Source organism: Pteropus alecto, unplaced genomic scaffold, assembly GCF_000325575.1.
Source record: "Pteropus alecto unplaced genomic scaffold, ASM32557v1 scaffold108, whole genome shotgun sequence".
In the NCBI taxonomy this organism is placed as follows: domain Eukaryota; kingdom Metazoa; phylum Chordata; class Mammalia; order Chiroptera; family Pteropodidae; genus Pteropus; species Pteropus alecto.
Genome location: NW_006441946.1, coordinates 541360 through 559852, shown reverse-complemented (window position 1 = coordinate 559852; position 18493 = coordinate 541360). Strand labels below are relative to the sequence as shown.

The 18493-nt window shown below is 54.7% G+C and overlaps 1 protein-coding gene across 5 annotated transcripts in view; it reads right to left on the bottom strand.

Annotated features, from left to right (window-relative positions):
* WDR37 (WD repeat domain 37) overlaps nt 1-18493 on the bottom strand; it is a 46031-nt gene that overhangs the window by 7590 nt on the left and 19948 nt on the right. For 4 of the 5 annotated variants that reach the window (XM_025051680.1, XM_006918841.3, XM_006918842.3 and 1 more), the window contains 6 exons: nt 17734-17869; nt 16509-16580; nt 15146-15190; nt 13435-13511; nt 7822-8059; nt 6484-6625 (listed from right to left, as the gene is read on the bottom strand). In XM_025051680.1, coding sequence (XP_024907448.1) covers nt 6484-6625; nt 7822-8059; nt 13435-13511; nt 15146-15190; nt 16509-16580; nt 17734-17869 — 710 coding nt within the window. The remainder of the gene's footprint in view (nt 1-6483; nt 6626-7821; nt 8060-13434; nt 13512-15145; nt 15191-16508; nt 16581-17733; nt 17870-18493) is intronic. The other variant, XM_015594804.2, reaches the window with a different exon arrangement.

The window sequence follows — 18493 nt, the reverse complement described above, 5'->3', positions numbered from 1 at the left end:
ACGCTAGCAGTCCTCATTAGCGCTAACAGCTGTCCTGCCGTCACACAGAGTCGCCAAGCTGTTCTGCATGACAATCTGCCGAGATGCAAGGCTAAGAGAGAGGGTGGAGTGGAGAAGACCGCCCGGAAGGGGCGAGGTAGGGAGCCCGGCTGCCAGGGCGGAGGGCGGGCACGGCCTGGCGCACGGGCTACGGCTCCCCAGGTCCACTGACAGCTGTGCAAGCGTGTCATCTCGGCGTGGCCCTCACCACACCAGCCGCCTGTGTGAGTGTGCTGCGGTGTGCACGCAGACTCCGACACCCGTGCAGCCCGACGGGCTGAAGTGACAGAGAGACTGCGGCGTCTCCCGCCAGTGAGGCAGAGCCCTCCCACGCCTGCCCGGGCAGGAGACCTGCACACACAACATGACCGTCGTGACCGTGGCCTCTGCGCAGGGAGCCGTCAGGTCACCACCTCCGTCACCACTTCCCAGCATTTAGAGACTGGGCCTCCGAGTATGTGCATGCGCTGGGCAGAGCTCAAGGTCGCACCACAGCCTGTCCTGTGCAACCTTGGGCGCCAGAGAGACACGGAGCCTCGACTCCAAACGGCCCGTCTAACTCCATCTAGATGGGCTGGACTACACAGCCATCCACCAGCCGTCCACCAAGGACTCTTGAGTACCCCGTGCTGGCCTCTGCTGCGTGTGCGACAACCCAACGGGGTGGGGGACGACCACCCCCCGTGCGGCTTATGCCCAGAGGAGAGGGAGGTCTGGCTTTAACGCCATGGGCAGGGGAACTCTGCCGGCCCACCTGGGAGGCTCATGGCTCCCTCGGAATGGCTCCCCCAGTGACTAGGTTTGTCAGTGGCAGGGAGAAAGGCTCCAAAGTGGCCTTAAAAGTGGATCCCAAGAGTATGCTCAGTGACACGGCTGGGTTCTCCTCCTCGGCCTTTTATTAATTACAAACCCTTCCCACAGATCAAAGACGAGAGCTGCACACAACCCGAGTTAACGACTATAGGGAAGTCAGGATGAGCAAGACTCATGGGCGACTTCCTGCCTCGATGCCCAGTCAAGACTCGGACACCCCGTCCGAGAAAGCAGGACCTTGTTTCATTCTCATTTAATGAAGTAACAGTCGATGGTGAGTTCGGAGATCTGCAATGACGTCCATCACTTTACAGGCATCTGGCGGAATGCGCTCCATTCAGATGAGGCGGGCGCACTCGCCCGCAGGGAACTACCTCCCTTTCCATCCCCCGACCTTCTGAATCCGACGCTTCGCCTGTTACAGACTCTCGACATCACCACGATGTGAGTCTGTGTAAAAATGGCTGGAGAGGAAAGAACTGCAAAGGTTTCACTTTTTCTTAAATCTTCAAAAGTGAAAAGAATTTGACATCAACTCTGAGAGTGATGACAAAGACAAGCCCTACTCGTCACAATAATTAAGAAAAAAAAAGTCAGAAGCATATCAGGAACTGGTAGACTCAGCCCAAAACAGCATAGCTGGAGGACGGTCGCTGCTGCCTTACGGGGTGAGAAGGATGACCCACCGCAGCCCTCGCGCCAGGGCCTCGGGGTCCCAGGGGTGCGTCTCCTCACTGCAGTGGCGGGAGGGCGAGCCGCAGCGAGTCCACGAAGCGCTGGGCTACATGTGCCTGGACACTCGGACAGCGAGGGTGTGCAAACGCGCTTCCGTACACGAGCGTGTCCAGCAGCTGTGACACAGCTACACGTCCCACGACACGTGTGGACAGGTATGTACGTGCGTGTGCCCACCAGCTGCGACACGGACTACATGGGGCGTGACGTGTGTGGGGCTAGGTATACGCGGGTATGTGTATAATGTAAGTCACGGCCTACCGTCCACTGCTCCTTCAGTAATGTGCTCAGAAACAACTGCTTCTGAATCACGTATCTGACCTGCTCACTGGAGGCGACAGAGGCGGAAGCACGTGACGCCGGGAAGCACCCATGGGCTTCCTTCCCACTGAAGCAGCGAAAGCCACGGAAAGTCAGACTTCGCTTTGGAGTTCAGGTCCGTTGGCACCACAGCCCTTCACTGCCTGCGTTTCCTGTCCAGTGAGGAGGGCCTCCCAAGTGACAGCTGCCCGGGCTCCTTGCAGCTCGGGTGGAATTCACACATCACTATTTGGCTGTCTGAGGCCTGACTCTCACGGGCCCCGGGTGGCAGCAGAGTCAGCACCCTGCAGCTCCAGCACATGGCTGAGCGGGAGCAGACGGTGACAGCGACTGCATGAGGCAAGCCCAGCCGGACACCCGGACCCTGGTGACCAGTGGCCTTGCACACAGGCCCCGCCCCGGCCTGCACACTGCTCAGCGGCGCCCCGCGGCTCTGGCCCACATGTGGGACCAGTCCCCACCGGCTCACATCTGCCTTCCCGAGTCTGCAGCAGCGCCATAGGGAAGCGAGCGTTGGTGTTGACGCCCAGTGGTCCTCACCTGGGTCAGCCCCGTGGAGAGCTGAGGTAATGTGACGGCTCCCGGGAGGGCCGAGGAGCACGGTGGTTGGAATGCACTCGTTCTCTCAAAGTCCCCCTCTTACTGGCCTCTGACCAGCCCTTCTAGGTGGACAAACACTAAACCTCCTCTTCCTGGTAAGAGCCAAGCTGAGGTGAAACGTCAGACGTGTCGCTGGGGGCCTGGCCATGTCACCTGTGGCTCATCCAAACTGCAGGCTTCCCGGAACCAGAGATGGAGGGAGGAAACGAGGTGGCTCTCAGCAGCTGACAAGGGATGACCTCGAGCACTGTCTCAGAGAAAGGCAGTGCCACCGCGAGTGACCTCATGGACAGCAAACCGGCGCCATGCCCCCACATGCGAGGTGCAAATGCACATGGTACTGACCCCTGCCTACCTCCTTGTCTCCAGGACGACAAGCCAAACATCCACCAACTCACGCCGAACAAACCTGCAGAGCACCCCTCAACCCAGCTGCTGCAGTCAGGTCTCATTTCTCCCATCTCTGGGACCCCACCGCGGCCGAGGAAACCTGACACTGGCCAGTGCGTGGGAGTCGGCGTCGTCCATGAGTCCTTGGTTTTGTGATAACCTCAGACACCAACCTGCTGCTGCCAGGAACTAGTCTCCCAACCTTCTGAAGCACGACGATTTCCAGTCCCTCTCACTGGACAGAAGACTGAACCGCCGTCCTGGCACACGAGGAGGGCTCAGCTGCAAGGCACAGGCAGCAGTGGGGCCACGCGGCCCGCCAGGCCCAACCATCCATCACTGAGCCAGCCAGCACGGAGAGCACCGGGACCACACACCAAGCACGGGCGACCCAAATTAAAAAGTCAGTTAAAAACTGTGAAGACTATTTTAAAGTTATAACACTTTCATATGCTTTCGCTAGCCACCATGGAATAGGAAACCTGCCAGATGGCTTGCCGACAGAGCCGCCCATCCCCACGGGCCTGCACACAGCGGGCTCACTGACCAAACAGGACTCAAGACGGTCCAGACCAACCAGCACCGGGTAGAATGTCATGCCGTCAGAGCACGCTTTCCTCCTGAAAGCATACCGAAAACCGTTAATAGCACAATATAAAATTCAGTATCATTTTCTCCTTTGTAAGTATATGAATTTAGTACTTAGTGTTAAACATCTCCTCTGAGTATTTATAAATAAAAGCATATGAAAACGTCCTAACTTTAAAGCAATTACTATAATTTTTGACTGATTTTTTTAAGTTTTGTCCTGTTAAATGTGGTGTTTTGTTTCCTTTAGGAAAAAGTGCCAAAGTTCACATTTGGGAGGTGAAGTTGCAATCACATGAAAAGAATTAGACCAAAAAAGAGAAAAATAACTGCATTCTCAGTATTTTATCCATGTTGTGCTAATTTCAGATTTTTTCAATGCCATGTGTTTATTCACACTTCTAAATACTGTCAGCCGGGTAGAGACTAGTCATTGGCCACCTATGGGGGAAGCTTAATGACCCAGTGACAGCCTCAACTGTCAGTCCCTTTTTATAGTAATTGAAACAAAACAAAACAGAAAAAGGCGGAGAGAGTCTTCTGAACTCCACAGGGGAGGCAGGATTCTGGGTCCTTCTGTTACAAAACCACCTACATGAGTACATCTGACGTTCCTTTCAAAATTCATGGATTTAACCTAAAAAGAAGTCTTAGGACAATAAAAAGCTCCTGCAGAAATACCCATGCCTCACGCACCCAGGGCGGGTCCAGCTAGAATGACCGTGAGCCAAGTGCCAGCCCACAGAGGGCGCACCCACATGACACAGGACTCCTTCCAACGGTGGGCCCGCTAATAAACACCACCACCAGCTGGACGCACGTGACTACGGAAGGGTTTGGCTCATTTCAGATGAAAACCACTGGGTTCCAGTCCTAGCTCTTGACGATAAGGACAGAAATGTGTAGGAAATAAACTACCGACAGTTTAAATCCCTGTGACACTCCAAATTTTAAATAAACATTTCCATTATTTCTAAGAAGAACAGACAATACAACGTCTCACTCTTGCTCTCAGGAAAACATTTTGTTATAAGAAGTATCTAAAATTTCTTTCATATAACTTGGTACACTGTAGGAGTAGCTGCAGTCACTAATAGCCAGGCAAATAATAACAGCCACAGCTACACTAAATAAACCCTATTACGGTAAATCGCCTGTTATTATGAACAGATTTCACAATATAGATTGAAAACACACATAACGCATCAAAAAAAAGAAAGGCGTTTGTGTTCCCTGAAAGCTGACGACAAAAGCCTAAAGCAAAGGCTGCATCGAGGAGCCCTGCCTCTGTCCAGCAGAGACGAGCAGTACATCTCACACTCTACTTTTTAGAAACGACAGAGAATCCACGTAGAAGTACAGGGAGAACAGTGAAAAAGAAAAGAAAAACACAATCTCCCTCCAGCTCCCGGAGAAACTGGCTGTAAACAGGAAGTGGCTGGAGACCACTTATGTCGACACCCGCCCAGCTACACCCTGCCTTCCAACTGCGGGACGCACAGAAGTTCGAATTAACTGCACAGTTAAGTGAGTTACTCACATCCAGAAATGCATGAGACTCTACCACACGACACTAAAGAATGTGCGCCGAGTTCCTGGAGATGAAAGCATGCCCTGAGAGTGTTTCCCAAAGAGCGCCCCACATCAACTTCACGTGAGTACATGGTCACATGCTTTTAAGAAACGGTGCCCCTGTTAAAGCAATGACCCACTAAAAACGCTCCACATCGCACAAGTGGAGCACAGCAAAGCCCGAGGCACTGCCCGTCCGAGTCCTGTGTGTAACATTCGGGGTGCAGGAAATCGACGACCCAGAAAGTGGGAGACCCCAGCCCAGTAGGATGACGCCCCACGAGGATACCCGACATGCTTTCCCGGGGACAAACACTGCACGATGCTGCGAATGCCGACAGCACGGCTCAGCCCGGCCCAGGGGACAGACGGCGCGCAGTGGCCGGGCTGCAGTCGTCCTGTGGGTCAGAGATCACCGCTGCGAAGGGGCAGAAGCCACGCTCAGGGCAGAGGTGAGCGACTACGCTGCACACCCACCCGAGACCAGCCACTGCTCTCCCGCGGGGCTCAGGCTCTCATGTCTGCTGTGACGAGGGCACGCCTTTGTGTGGGGACACGCTCGTGCCCACGTGCAAAGGTAACGCATTCCGTAGGTCTTACGTGTCACAGGGGCGTGAACCTAGAGAACCCGTGCCAAAGATGAAAAATCAACAGTGATGAACTAGGAAGATACCTCGGCAGAAACACTAAAACGTCTCCCTTCCTGCCTTTCCCAACTGCAGCCGTTTCTAGAGGCCCGCTGCTGACAGCACGCAGGAACGAAGCCACCTGCAGCCCAGCTGCGGACCCCACAACATGGGGCCTCCCAGGGCGGAGGAGGCAAGGCCCCACCTGCGGGTCCCAGTGCAGCCATGCTGGGGAAGCGGGCAGTCACACCTCCGGCCCCACACGCCAGCCCTGGCCAGTCCCTACCGATGCCCAAAGCCTGAAAAAAGGTAAACAGAGCAAGTTCGTGGAAAGTTTGTTCTGTTAAGACACAGCTATGCGAGCTGCCGACAGCCAGCCAGGCAGAGGGAGGGTGGGGCGCTGTGCGGCCGTCTGCTCCCAAAGACCCTGTAGCACATGTCATAGCGAAACTAGGGGAAAACGAGCTGAGTGTGAGAACCTGGGAGAGGCTGTGAAGAGCCCAGTCGGCGTGACCCCCAGGCCACCAGCCCTGGAGGGCCCGGGTCCTCCCTGACCCCTCTCCACTGCCCACTCTGTTCCTACCAGCTGCTTGAGAGAGTACTAGCGACTTCTCTTAGTCTCCTAAATTCTTTGATGTGTCCAAAACGCAGCTAAAGGTTTAGAAAAGAGTAGCCATTTTGAAAGACAGTGAAATTGGAAATTAATGCTGAAAATTAAGGTAAGAATAACGTTTTCTTATCTTTCCACAAAACCTTTTTCACCAACAGTTAAAGAGATGTTTGAACACGTGCAACTCACTCCGTGTGGCCCTGGAACACATTGACAGAGTGGATGGACGGGTCCCTGAAATCCCACAGGCGGAAGGTCGTGTCCCTGGAGGAGGTCACCACGAGCCGCTGGGTGGGGTGTGTGCAGCAGTGCGTGAGCTCCTGGTCGTGCCCTACAACCAAAGACGACGAGAGTCAGCATCACCCACCTCAGACACCCAGATACAGTGACACTTCTGTAAAAACATAGGAATCAAAAAAGCCTCCACAGTCTCCACTGCTAACACTCGCTGTAAGAGCTGACGCGAAGCATCACTCACTAACAGCACGTGGGGTCACAGCACCTTCCCTCAGCACCTGGACGTCCTTTTGCCTGTGCACTAACGGAGCAGGAGTGTGCGTGCAGCTGATCAGTTAAAAGTCTGACAGATCTCTTTAAGAGGCTGAGCGTGCAAACGAATTAATTCTTAATTCTTCACTTCCAGAATAACTTACAATAATGTAATACGTGGAGCCTCAGTGAAAAAAATAACCCTTAACTCTCATGAGAAAACACATATACCGACAAATTTTAAAAGAGCCTGTGCTGGGCAGAACCCTAAGACGGCCCAGAGCCCTCATCCCTGGTGGGCACGGCCCAAACGACACCATCCCTTGGGTGTGGGTAGAACCTGCAAATGTGAGGAGCTAGCAGCCAGGTGATCTCAGGACACTGGAAGGCGAAGCAGGTGTGCAGCTGCAGTAAGGCGAGCTAGAGGGCTGCCCCGAGGGGCCTGGGCCCTGGTGAGGGTCCACGCTGAGATGCTCTCCTGCGAGCCGGGCAGAAGTAAAACTGCCAGGGGCTATACGCCTCCAGATGGGGCTGCAAGGGACCCCAGGGCATGCTGGGTGCTCAGAGCGGTCTCCCACTGACAGTGCCAAAAAAACAGGACCTTGGCCATTCACCATGAGGAAATGAGTCCTTTCAGCAACAGTAAAAAAAAGGACCCAAGCATCCGATGAGGTCACACCCCAGGCAACACCTTCGTCTCATCGTGAGACTCTGAGCAGAGGGCAGCCAGCATGTGCCAGGAACCCCCGACCCAGGGAAACCGTGAGGTGACAAATTCGTATAATTTTAAGACAGTACTTTCATGGAAATGTGTTACAAAGAAACAGAAAATGAACGCACCAGCCATATCTCAAATATCTGGGTACTACACGCTACAACTGCGCCCGCTAAAGGGGAAATCCGCCCCCGACGGTTCTACCAGAAAGGGGCTCAGAAAACCGCAGCCGAGCGCCCCCGGAACTGAGGCCGCGCGGGCCGGGCGGGAGCTCGCCGGCAGGACAGGAAGGCAAGCTCGCAGCGGGGCCAGCGCCGCAGTACCTGTCAGGGAGTGCACGAGCTCCGCCGTCTCCACGTCGTACAGGTTCGCCGTCCGGTCCCAGGACGCCGTCACCGCCTGCTTCCCCCCAACCAGCCAGTCGGCGGCCATCACCACTCCCTGGTGACTCTTAAGAGAAGTCAGCGGCGCCCGGATGGTAGGACAGTCACTGGACACGTCTCCGTCCACGTCGGGCTCATCTTTATCAGAGCACTCGACCTCGTCCTCGCCACCTATCTGCTGTGGAAGGCGGGAAGCGAGAGCAGAGAAGAACCCCTGAGCTTCGTGGGCCTTTGCTGACGCGGCTATACAACTGGACTGTTGTCATGTGTCCTTCCTGGACTTGGTCATCATTATGACCAATACCAGCACAGTTCCTGGGACGTACCTGGTGCTCAGTGAGTGTTTATCACCTTTATGACTATCCACGTGGCCAAAACCACGGCCCACATATAACACTGTGTTATCAAACAAGCTACAGTCCACTTCCACTAACTAATAAAATGGAAAATAAAATGATTTTCAACATTTTAGGTTTTTACCACATATTAGTAGAAATGTAATAAAACTAGACAAATACAACTGAAAGTCAGTAATTTATCACAATAAAAAAGGAACATTTCAACTGTCAGGAGCATGCTTAGGATATATTTAGAATTCTATTGCTGTAACAAGAGATAAAAGTTCATTTTGTTTTCCTATAATGTTACCAAAGTCTTTGTCAAAATCCACAGATAAAATAAAAACATAATAGTCACGTCAGGCTTCAGCTCTTTAAAAAAACGTTTATCTGTTCGTTCAACAAATATCCATCAGGTGCTTGCACAGCGCCAGACCGAAGGCTGGGCACAGAGGGGGAGAGGCACAGTGACAAGTGCATATGAGCAACACACAGCCAGGTGACGAGGGCACTGAAGCCGGGGCCTCAGGGAGCTTCCACGCCGGCGAGAAAAACCAACCACGCGCGCACACACACGCACACACACGCACACTAGTACGGGAATATGTACCACGGGAATGCACGTACACTAGTATGAGCATATATGTTGTGTGTACACACCAGTGTAGAAATGCATGCCACACGCACACACACATGGCATAGAAACATGGGTCGCATACAGACACTCAAAGCACGGGGACAGGTGTCACGTGCACACACAGGTTCAGGCAGTAGTAAGTGCTAAGAAGAAAAGTAAAACGAGTGCTGACTAGTAATGGGGCTGCTCTTTTACTCAGAAGCGTCAGGCGAAGGGTCCGCTAAACTACTGCTCATCTCAGGATGCGAAGCAAGCGAGTACGACCCACAAAGACTGCACCTGGGACTCCACCAGCCTACAGCATGTGAGACGAGGCCCAGGTGACACATAAGCCCCGTCTGCGGAGCTGTCCCGGCCACCTGAGGGCACTGATGCAGGAGCCTGCCGGAGGTGACCCCAGGAACAGGTAGAAGGGGCCTGGGCAGGGCGGCGGTGCAGGAGACAGGAGGCTGCGCGAGGACCTCTTGAGGCAGCTTCCAGACCTGCCGATGTCCAGAGGGGTCTGAGAGAAACCGCAGGTGACTTACCGGGTGGAGGATGAAGGCGTTTCCAGAGACAAGGGACCAAGCGAGAGCAGACTGTGGGCACAGCCAGAGCCCAGTTTTGGACACATTAGTTCTGTGGTGTCTGTAAGACTGAGTCTTCGGTGTCTACAAAGCCTAGAGTTAACGGGCCAGGGACAGCAAGCGAACCCTGGGGACAGCAGCAAGGGGCGGCCCTGGAGGCGCAGGGTCTGGATCAGTGGGAGGCTGCGGAGGGAGGAAAGTGACCAGACGCGGGAGAGAGCCGCGTGCAGGTGGAGGGCCGGGAGGTGGCACGCACACAGGAGGGGCTCAAGTGTCAGAGACCGGGGCGTCTCTGGGCAGAGGAGGTGACCCAACCAACGAGACTCGAGAGCAAAAAGAGAACAAGAGAAACACACGAGACGTGGGGTGTGGTGGGAAGAAGACTGAGGAGCGACCGCGAGTGTCTGCTGGGTGGGGGGATGCTGACGGGAGGGGCCCGACAGGGGAAGCAGTGAGGTGACAAGTCTGCGGTCTATGTGGGACACCAGTGTGGCGTGGCTCCACGAGGGCTGCAGGACAGATGGCTCCGTGGGTGAGGGTGGCTGCACTGCACATCTGCGGCGGCCAGGGGCCACAAAGGAAGTAAGCAAAAGGAGAGTGAGGAAGTCGCTAGGCATGGCGGTCGCCGCCTGGGGAAGTGCAGGGCAGTGTCCCAGCCCAGCGTGGCCCGGTGAGGCCAGCCATAGGGCACTCAGTGCAGGGGAACAGGGGACAAGCCCACGTAGCCAGAGGTGGACGTGTGCAGGAGAGGAGGGCTCGGCCCGGGGGGAAGTCCACAGGAGTGCGCAGCTCTCCGCCTCCGGCAGCGCTACGTGCTGCGCCAGCGAGGCGCACTCAGGTGGGCGGTCTGTGACACTGAGTGGCACCTGCAGGATGCGTGGGGGGTGTGAGGGGACAGGTCTAGGAAGGAGGCCGAGCAGGGAGGGAGAAGGTGGCGAGTCAGGACAGCAAACACATCGAGGGGCTGGAGCGGGGAGAGGGTGCAAGCCAAGGCTGAGGGTCAGAAGGGCTCACTGAGGTGACAGCCGAGATGATACGAAGACCACTCCTGATGTCACAGAGCAGAGACTGGACGTTAAGCACTTAGACCCGACAGGGCGACTAGTCGGGGGACTAGTCAGTGCCCTGGACGGTGACGGCGAGGGTTGAGAGACCCTTCCCCCTTGGCGTGAGGACAGGACAAGCGTGTCCTGTGGAGTCACCCTGCTCAAGGGGATTCCTGCCTGGGGAACCAGGTGATCGGACCCAACAGGAGAAACATACAGTCACTGGACATTCCTGATGGGGACCCCAGAGCATGGGGTCTCCTTGAGGTGACACTGGCCCCTGACCCCTTCACGGCCCCACAGATGCACTGAGGAGTCTCCTGCACCTTGACTGTCCCCTGGGCAGATGCAGAAGAGGCACGAGATGGTGACACTCGGTAGAGACCTCAGGGGGAGAGAAAGGTAACCGGGAATTACTCGGGAATCGGAACAAGGCAGGCTTCACGGGTTAGGTAGAGGTAGACACGGGGGGGGGGGGGGGAAAAGGGTACATGTCAGAGCCCACACTTCCCGCCAGCTCTGCTGTCACAGCCTGGCCTGCAGCGTAAGCCTGACGGGCTCCTCACAGACTATCGTGACATAAGGAGTGACGCATGGGTCAAGGAGCAACTTCCACAGGGCGGCTGGGAGGTCTGCGGTGAGTCGTGGGCACAGGCAGTGCAGACCCCAAGGAATGGCACAGGAAGGGCGAGAACACAGAGGAGCAGGCTGGAGGCCCCACGAGAAAGCTCAGGAGCCACAGGAAAGGTCGGACAGAGTCGGCATTTGCGGATTTCCTTCCGCCAGACCACATGAGAAATGAAAACACACTTAAAATGCAAATATAGTTAAGTCATGTTAAAGAATGACTAAGATCGAGAGGTGAGAACCGTTTGTGATTTTGCCACAGACTTACAGACAATACGGCTAACTTCAGTCATTTCTCACTGCCAGAGACGTTTGAACAGAACATCGGAGAACTGCCAATTGGTACCAAGGCCCTGAGCGCCCGCCGCCCGCAGGCCGCGAACCCCTGGGTCACAGCACGCTCATGGAGGAAGGCCACTGGGAGCCGCACATAACTCGCCCACTCCAATTTTCACTTGCAAATGGAGAAGATTAACCCCACAAAGTTAGTCACTCAGTATCACACAACTAGGTGACACAGTGGTCTACCAGGAAACCCACCACTGCTGACACTCCACCATCCGAGCATTTCCGCATCAGCAAGGCAGGTGCCGAGTAACACTCGCGGGTCCAAACGAGGAGGAGAAGACATCTGTCTGCAAGAAGAGTGGGGCCTGAACGATGGGAGTCTACCTCGGAGCCCGGGACAGCTGCCAAGTGGCCCAGCAGGCGCTCAGGACACAGCGGCCCCAACACAGAGCCTCGAGTGCAAGGGGCAGAAACTGCAGAGGGGCGTGACGGAGCCGTCCCCGGAGGCAGGGCCACACAGAAGCCCCCGGGCGGAGCATGAGCCACAAACGGGGATCCGGGCTCAGCGCCCCGGCGGCCCCCAAACCCAGAGGCCGCAGATACAAGCCCAAAAATCCCAGAGTCCAATGCAGCAAAATCACAAAAGGGAAAAGAAAGTCTTCTTGACATTCTACGCAAACCGCCAGGGGTTTTAAAAGGAAGTGCTGTACGTAGTTTTCTCCTCTGACAAAATTGGTATTTTCTTATTTGCGGGAAAAACACACAATGTTAACTCACTTCTGACCTTTCTGAGCGCTGACCGCCACCCTCACCTCTGCCTGTCCTCCATCAGTGCCCAGCATTCGCTTCCTGAGTGAGCAGCTAAACCATGGCACATGAGGAATAGTTTGGTAATTCCACAAGGAAAAACTGTTAAAATAAAGGACATAATCACTCAACTGAAAATGAGCTGTTGAGACCTCCTAACTAAAGAAGAAATCTCATTCTTCTGGAATCCATTACTTAACCTATCTGCAAACAGAACAACGCCTAAAATGTCAAAAAAGAAAAAGGAAAGAACTATACAGAGGCGCCAACATCAAAACTTGAGGGTTACTATTCCCACCGACTATTCCAGCCAAACGTGACTCGAAACCACTTGTGCGTGCCTGGCGGCAGGCTGAGCTCTCTGCCTGGCATGCCACGTCCTTGCTGCAGCTGCACAGGAAGAGTGGAACCACGTGTGAGAACAAGCCTGCGGAAAGCTGCCCCACAAGGGAAACTAGAAAATCTCTTCACCCCAGAAGACACTGACGATCTGCGTGATCACACACACAGGGCCGGGCTGAAGTGGCACAACTGTACCCAGCAGGATGAGACGGTCGCTGAAGGACTTGGGGTTGACATCCATCAATTCATTCTTCCTCTCATCACCAAACTCCTCTGTCACCTACAGTGAAACTGCACAGAAGCGGTGCCACACGTGCCACTGGCCTGCACGGTCTCCTGTGTGGCAGTGGGCCAGCTGTCTGAAAGCTAACACGTGAAATGTTAAGAAATGAAATCTAACCCTGAATTTGGAAGAATTAACAGCAGGTGTTTAAGACTGTGAGGAGGGCGGTGAAAGCAAGCTCGGCCACGCGTAAAGACGCCGCCTTGGTCTGCTCGGGCCGCCAGCACAGAGCACCAGGACTGGGCACCGAGGTCGGGGTGACGGATGTGGTTTCTGGGAAGCAGTCTCTTGCTGGCGAGCGGACAGCCACCTTCTCACTGTGTGCTCACACGGCCCCGCAGGGGAGTGCGGGGGGAACACACATCCCTCTGCTGTCCCCTCTTGTGAGGACGCTAAGCCTACAGGACGGGGCCTACCCTATGACCTTCTTTAGCTTCAACTTCTTTCTAGAGACCCCATCTCCAAATACAGCCACATGGGGAATGACGGCTCAACCTATGAATTTGGGGGTACACAAACATCCAATGCACGAGACAGTATAAGGTTACCCTAAGATTCGCCAACACCCAGACCCACCCACAGCCCAGGCACGGTGCAGGGGAGGGCGTGCGCCGCTTACACTGGTGTCGGCCACCGGCTGGGGCGTCGGCAGTTGAACCGCGTATCTCCAAACGTGAGCAGTCTGATCTCCAGAAGCTGAAGAAAGAAATTGGGGGAAAATTACCCAAAGTGCACACCGTGCGTAAAATGTGCTTTTTGCGAGGCTCTGCGCATCATCAGACATGTAACTTAGTGATCGCTAGCGAGGTGAATGTCGTTCACTCAGGCAGCTATTTCTGCGACCGTACAATGTTGCTACTGAGAACAGAGTAAACGTGCTCAATCAGGATAATTACGTATAAAAATGTTCCCCCTTCATTTGAGGGTAGAAAGCTGCAAAGAGTCAGAGAAAACTTACAAGTAGTAAGCTTCGTTCTCCACCTGCCAAATCTCAGTAAACTGAACCCGAGTACACCCCGCACCCCGCAGCTATCACAGGTGCTTCGGGAAAGTGAAAGGTGCACAAGAGCACGAACCCCCGACTCGACATGGCGGCCCTCGTGACTGCCAGGCACAGAGAGCCCTGAACCTTTCACCAGCCAAGGCTGCCAGCGAAGCCGGACCCACCGCCCCGAGGCCGCAGCAGCCGTGTGCAGACCGGGGAGCCTCTCTCGGCGTCCGTGACTGGACCGCCTGCCCTGCCACGCTCTCCCCAGCCAGGGCCGTGCCCGGGCCCCCCTCGCACCTTCGCTCCAGCGCGGCCGCGTCCCCCATGCCGGCCCCTGCCGGCTCCTCTCTGAGCTGTCCCTCCAGTCCAGCCCCTCCTTCCCGACCTCTGGCTGTTGCTCGGCTCCCTCCTTCCTCCCTCTTCTCCATCACACAACAAAGGGCCGATCTGACAAGCCTGAAATCCCTCACCCATTTCGCCCCCTCGCTTCCTCAGGTGGCAGCCGGCTCTGCCCTCCCCACCTCGCTCCACTCACAGGTCAAGGCAGCAACGACGACTACTCTGGCCCTTACCCAGGGTCAGCAAGCTGTGCCCGCGGGCCAATGCCGGCAGCTGCCCGTCCTGGAAATAACGTTTACTACTGCAGCCACGGCCCCTCCCTGTGAGCGTCCTGCTTTCGCACTGACACAGAGCCGAGTAGTTGCGGTACATACCGCGCGGCCCCGAAGACGGAAACGCTTATTTCTGGTCCTTCCCAGACAAAGCCTGCTGACCTCTGGCCCCTCCAAACACTGTCCTTCAAGGTTACTGTCACTGTCCCTAAAAACACCAAAGGGGTCTACAGCTGTTGGACATTTTACAGGAAAACGCCTCAGTACGATAACTGTATAAAACACGAAACCCAAGCTGCCGCAGCTCAGAGCCACCGAGAAAGGGACAGGGACACAGGCTCTGCAAGGCCGTGACTCGGGACGACCATTTTCTCTTTCCTGGATTTCGGGCGCACACAGGGTCAGGGACGCGGCAGGGATGACAGGGCCTCAGGGAACTGAGTCACAGCCGGCCGCGAACCGTCACGCGCAAGCGGCAGGCACGCGGCAGCGACAGCAGGCATCGGCCCTGGGCTCCCGGAAAGGCAGCTCACGTCACTCACACTCCGTCAAGAAAGGGCTACTCAGTGTACTTCCCCTCGCTCATCTCCTACGTAATTCGCAAAACGTCTGCTAATAACGGTCCGACTTTAGCCCAGGCGGGGAGAGTCCAGAGGCTACTGACCGAAGAGACCGGCACGGCTGCTCTGAGGCCACCAACACTGCTCAGGAAAGAAGAGAAAGCAACGTACCAGTGAGAGCCAACTGCTCCGACGGATGGAATTTTATAGAATTTACTGCAAAATAAAAATATTACAGAAACGGGATTAAAATAAAACATCATCGATATTTATTTTAGCTACGTGTTACAAAGCTAAATGGAAAAACTGAGAAGTGACTATTCAATGTTAGATTTTCCCATTCAGTTAAACTATGAATAAACGAGTGAGTTCAAGAGAACAGACGCAACAGACGTACCAGATTTCAGGTACCAAAGTGCTCAAGTACAGGACCCATGAAAAAAATATAGTAATCTGTGTCTTTTCATACATAGCTAAGTCATCTGAGTTGATAATAATCTTCAGAGTAAGGGACACTGTACTGCCCGCCCAGGTGGCCCCATGCCCACGCCCTCCTCCCAGCTCTCAGAAACCCCATCTGTCCTGTCACACCCACACCTCAATGGGGACACGGGGCTGTATGCAGCACGGAAGGAACGTTCACCAGACTGTGACCAGTGAGACGTAGCTGTGCCACTCGAATTCCACTTCCGAGGGAGCTGAAAATGCTAGAGGAGTCTGTGTGAGCGCTCCCACTGGACCCCAGGCCACTGGGGAAGAGCTGGGGAAACAGGGACGAAGCGTAACTGCCACCACACTCCCCACAGCCCCCAGGCTCCAGAGTACCTGTGCTGGAGGGGGCGGGGCAGCTGGGAACAGGGGTGGAACACACACTTAGAGGTGTGGGGGTCCGCTCACACTGAATCCCGGGGCCCCCCTTGGAGACACACACCTCACAGAGCGAGCACGCACGAGCGTCCTGGGCCCATGGGCAGCTACGCAGACGCTCAGGGCACGTCGTCCCCCTGACCTTGGCAGAAGACAGGCTCGCTTCCCTGACAGGTCGGCAGGTGGGCACTACTAGCTCCAGAAGCAGAAGGCAGACACCACCTCCAAGTTTGTCCACAAGGGTTCGGGGCAGGGGGAATTGCGAAGGGAGGGGCCGGGGGCTGCCTGACAGGGCGACTGGAGGTGCTGCCTTCCAGTGGAAGGGGCCGCAGGGGGCACTGGAGAAGAGTGACCGAAACCAGGCCACAGCACCGGGACAACGGGGTCCGTGAGGGGGCGGCCCAGAGTGCGTGCGTGGCTGTTGATGGATAACGCACGCACTTCAGTTCCCAACTAGCTCCACGTGCCTCTTGTGCGACACAACACAAAACGCAGACGGCTTTGGCCCGGCGTCGCTCAGGGTGCTGGGCTGTCCCTCCAGGAGCCCACACCTGACAGCATGGCGGCTGTCGGTCCATCCGTCCACCCGTCCGTGACAATGCCCCGCTGTCCTGAAATGGCTCAGCGCACCTCCCGACTGGCGACCCGGTGACATCAGGGTGCTCACCTGACCCCACGTGGCCCGTGTACTTGACGAGGCACCTCCCTGTCTCGATGCTCCAGAGTAAAGCTGTGTGATCTGCAAAGTGGAACAGACAAGGACACATTGGTTTTTTTTCATAAAAGAAAAAGACAAACATTCTAAAAACAATAAAAATAATAAGTAACGTTACTGCTACTATCTCTTGCAACTGATTATACTACTCTGTAATTCAATTGATCAAAGAAAACGTTTCCAAGGAGATGGGAGAAGTTGGTGACTTGCCTGAGGTCGTTTAGGGGCAAGTGGAAAACCAGGGCCCCGAGTTCCTGGCTCACTGCTACACTGACTGCGCCATGCTGGAGACTAAAATATAGAGGTCGTTTACATCCTGGGGTCATCTCTTTAGTGAAATGTTCAAACTTTTCAGAACATCATGCAACATTCAAATGCAAACAGCATTCGAATCCAGTTATATGTTATTTGAGATCATAAATATTCCTTTGGACCCTCTCTAGTATGGGCGTAACAAAAACGTAAAAGGTAAGCTTTACAGAAAGCGCTGAAAAACAAATACAGCCACCCAAATGAGATTTCAGAGACATCAGGAAAGGACCTTTCGCTCTCCTTTATTAGTTCGCACTCCCACAAAAACAATCTGGGGAGCTCATGCAGGAAGAGAATTTTAACCAGAGAAAAAACCTTTATCGTTCTAACTGGTTTTACATTTTCTTTCTCCATTCAAAAAGGCAGAATCTAGTGAGTACCTTGTCACAGCTGGGAAAATCATCTTCAACGAGTAAGAAGCCTTTTAAATGTCAGCAATTTTGATCTGACAGAGTATTAAGTTATGCACATCAGGCGGCTTTCAAAAAGCACCTTTTCTTTAGAGTGAGGAGGCGGGATCTCTCCAACGCCCGCAAACACAAGGTGGCAGCGGCCCCACTCCCCTAAATCCTAGGACAGCGGCCCCCTCAGAGATCACACGGCACGTCCCTCGGCCACACCAAACCAGTCGCTGCAATGAACAGCGACTCCTTAACACGGTCGGCAGCAACCACAGAGGCGGATGTGGCCCCAAGCACGGGCAGCGGAAGGCCAGCAGAGGTGTCAGAACGAAGCCCTAAGTGAAGGCTCAGTGACTGCTCGGCCACATGTCTGCTCCTAGGGTCGCTCGGCTACGGTCATCCTAGGGTGGAGGCCGGTCATCTGCACCAGCTGTCTCACACGGCGGGGCTAGCTTTGGGCTCACCAGCAGACGCGGTCCCCAGCACCACGGGCTGTGTCCTCGCCACACTGACATCCCAGATGCCATCCCTGTGGCCAATGTACTCCTTCACAAGCTGACACACAGCCCTCGACGTGGTGGTCTTGAAGCTGGAGACAATCTAAAGTTGCGACAGAAAAAAGTTTGTGAACAATTTTATGAGCAAATGTTTTTAAGTTAGAAAAGGTAAAACAGAAAAAGATGTCTTAAAATTCATAAAGCACTGAATAGAACATTAAAGGAACACACATAAGTGCAAATGGTGGACCTCGCCCAGCAGGGTGTCACAAAGCAGGAACAAAGTCCTCACGAAGGCCTGAGCACCAGCAGGGAGGAAGGGCCTGCTCAAGTGCCACAAATCACTCTTCCACAAACCCAAATCACCAGATAAAATGCCAAATTCTTTAAAAAAGAGCTAGCAGGACATGAAAGTCAAAAGGCATACCCCAACCCTCCACTGACCACTGTCATTACTGGGAGACGTGTGTCTGTTCTGGGTAACAGACACGCCAACCGTGTGTCATCAGGAAGGAGGATCCAGGAGACAGCCCCATAACAGGCGAGGTCTGTCCAGCACTGCATCCCAAGCACGTGCCCGCACTGCACGAGGCGGCAGCCCTGGGACAGGGACAGAGCCTGGCAGGCAGCACAGTCCAATGGGACAGGCCCGAGAACCACACAGGCCACGCGACGGTGAGCCATCATCTCGTCTGACACACAGCAGACGACTCTCCCTTTGCTTATA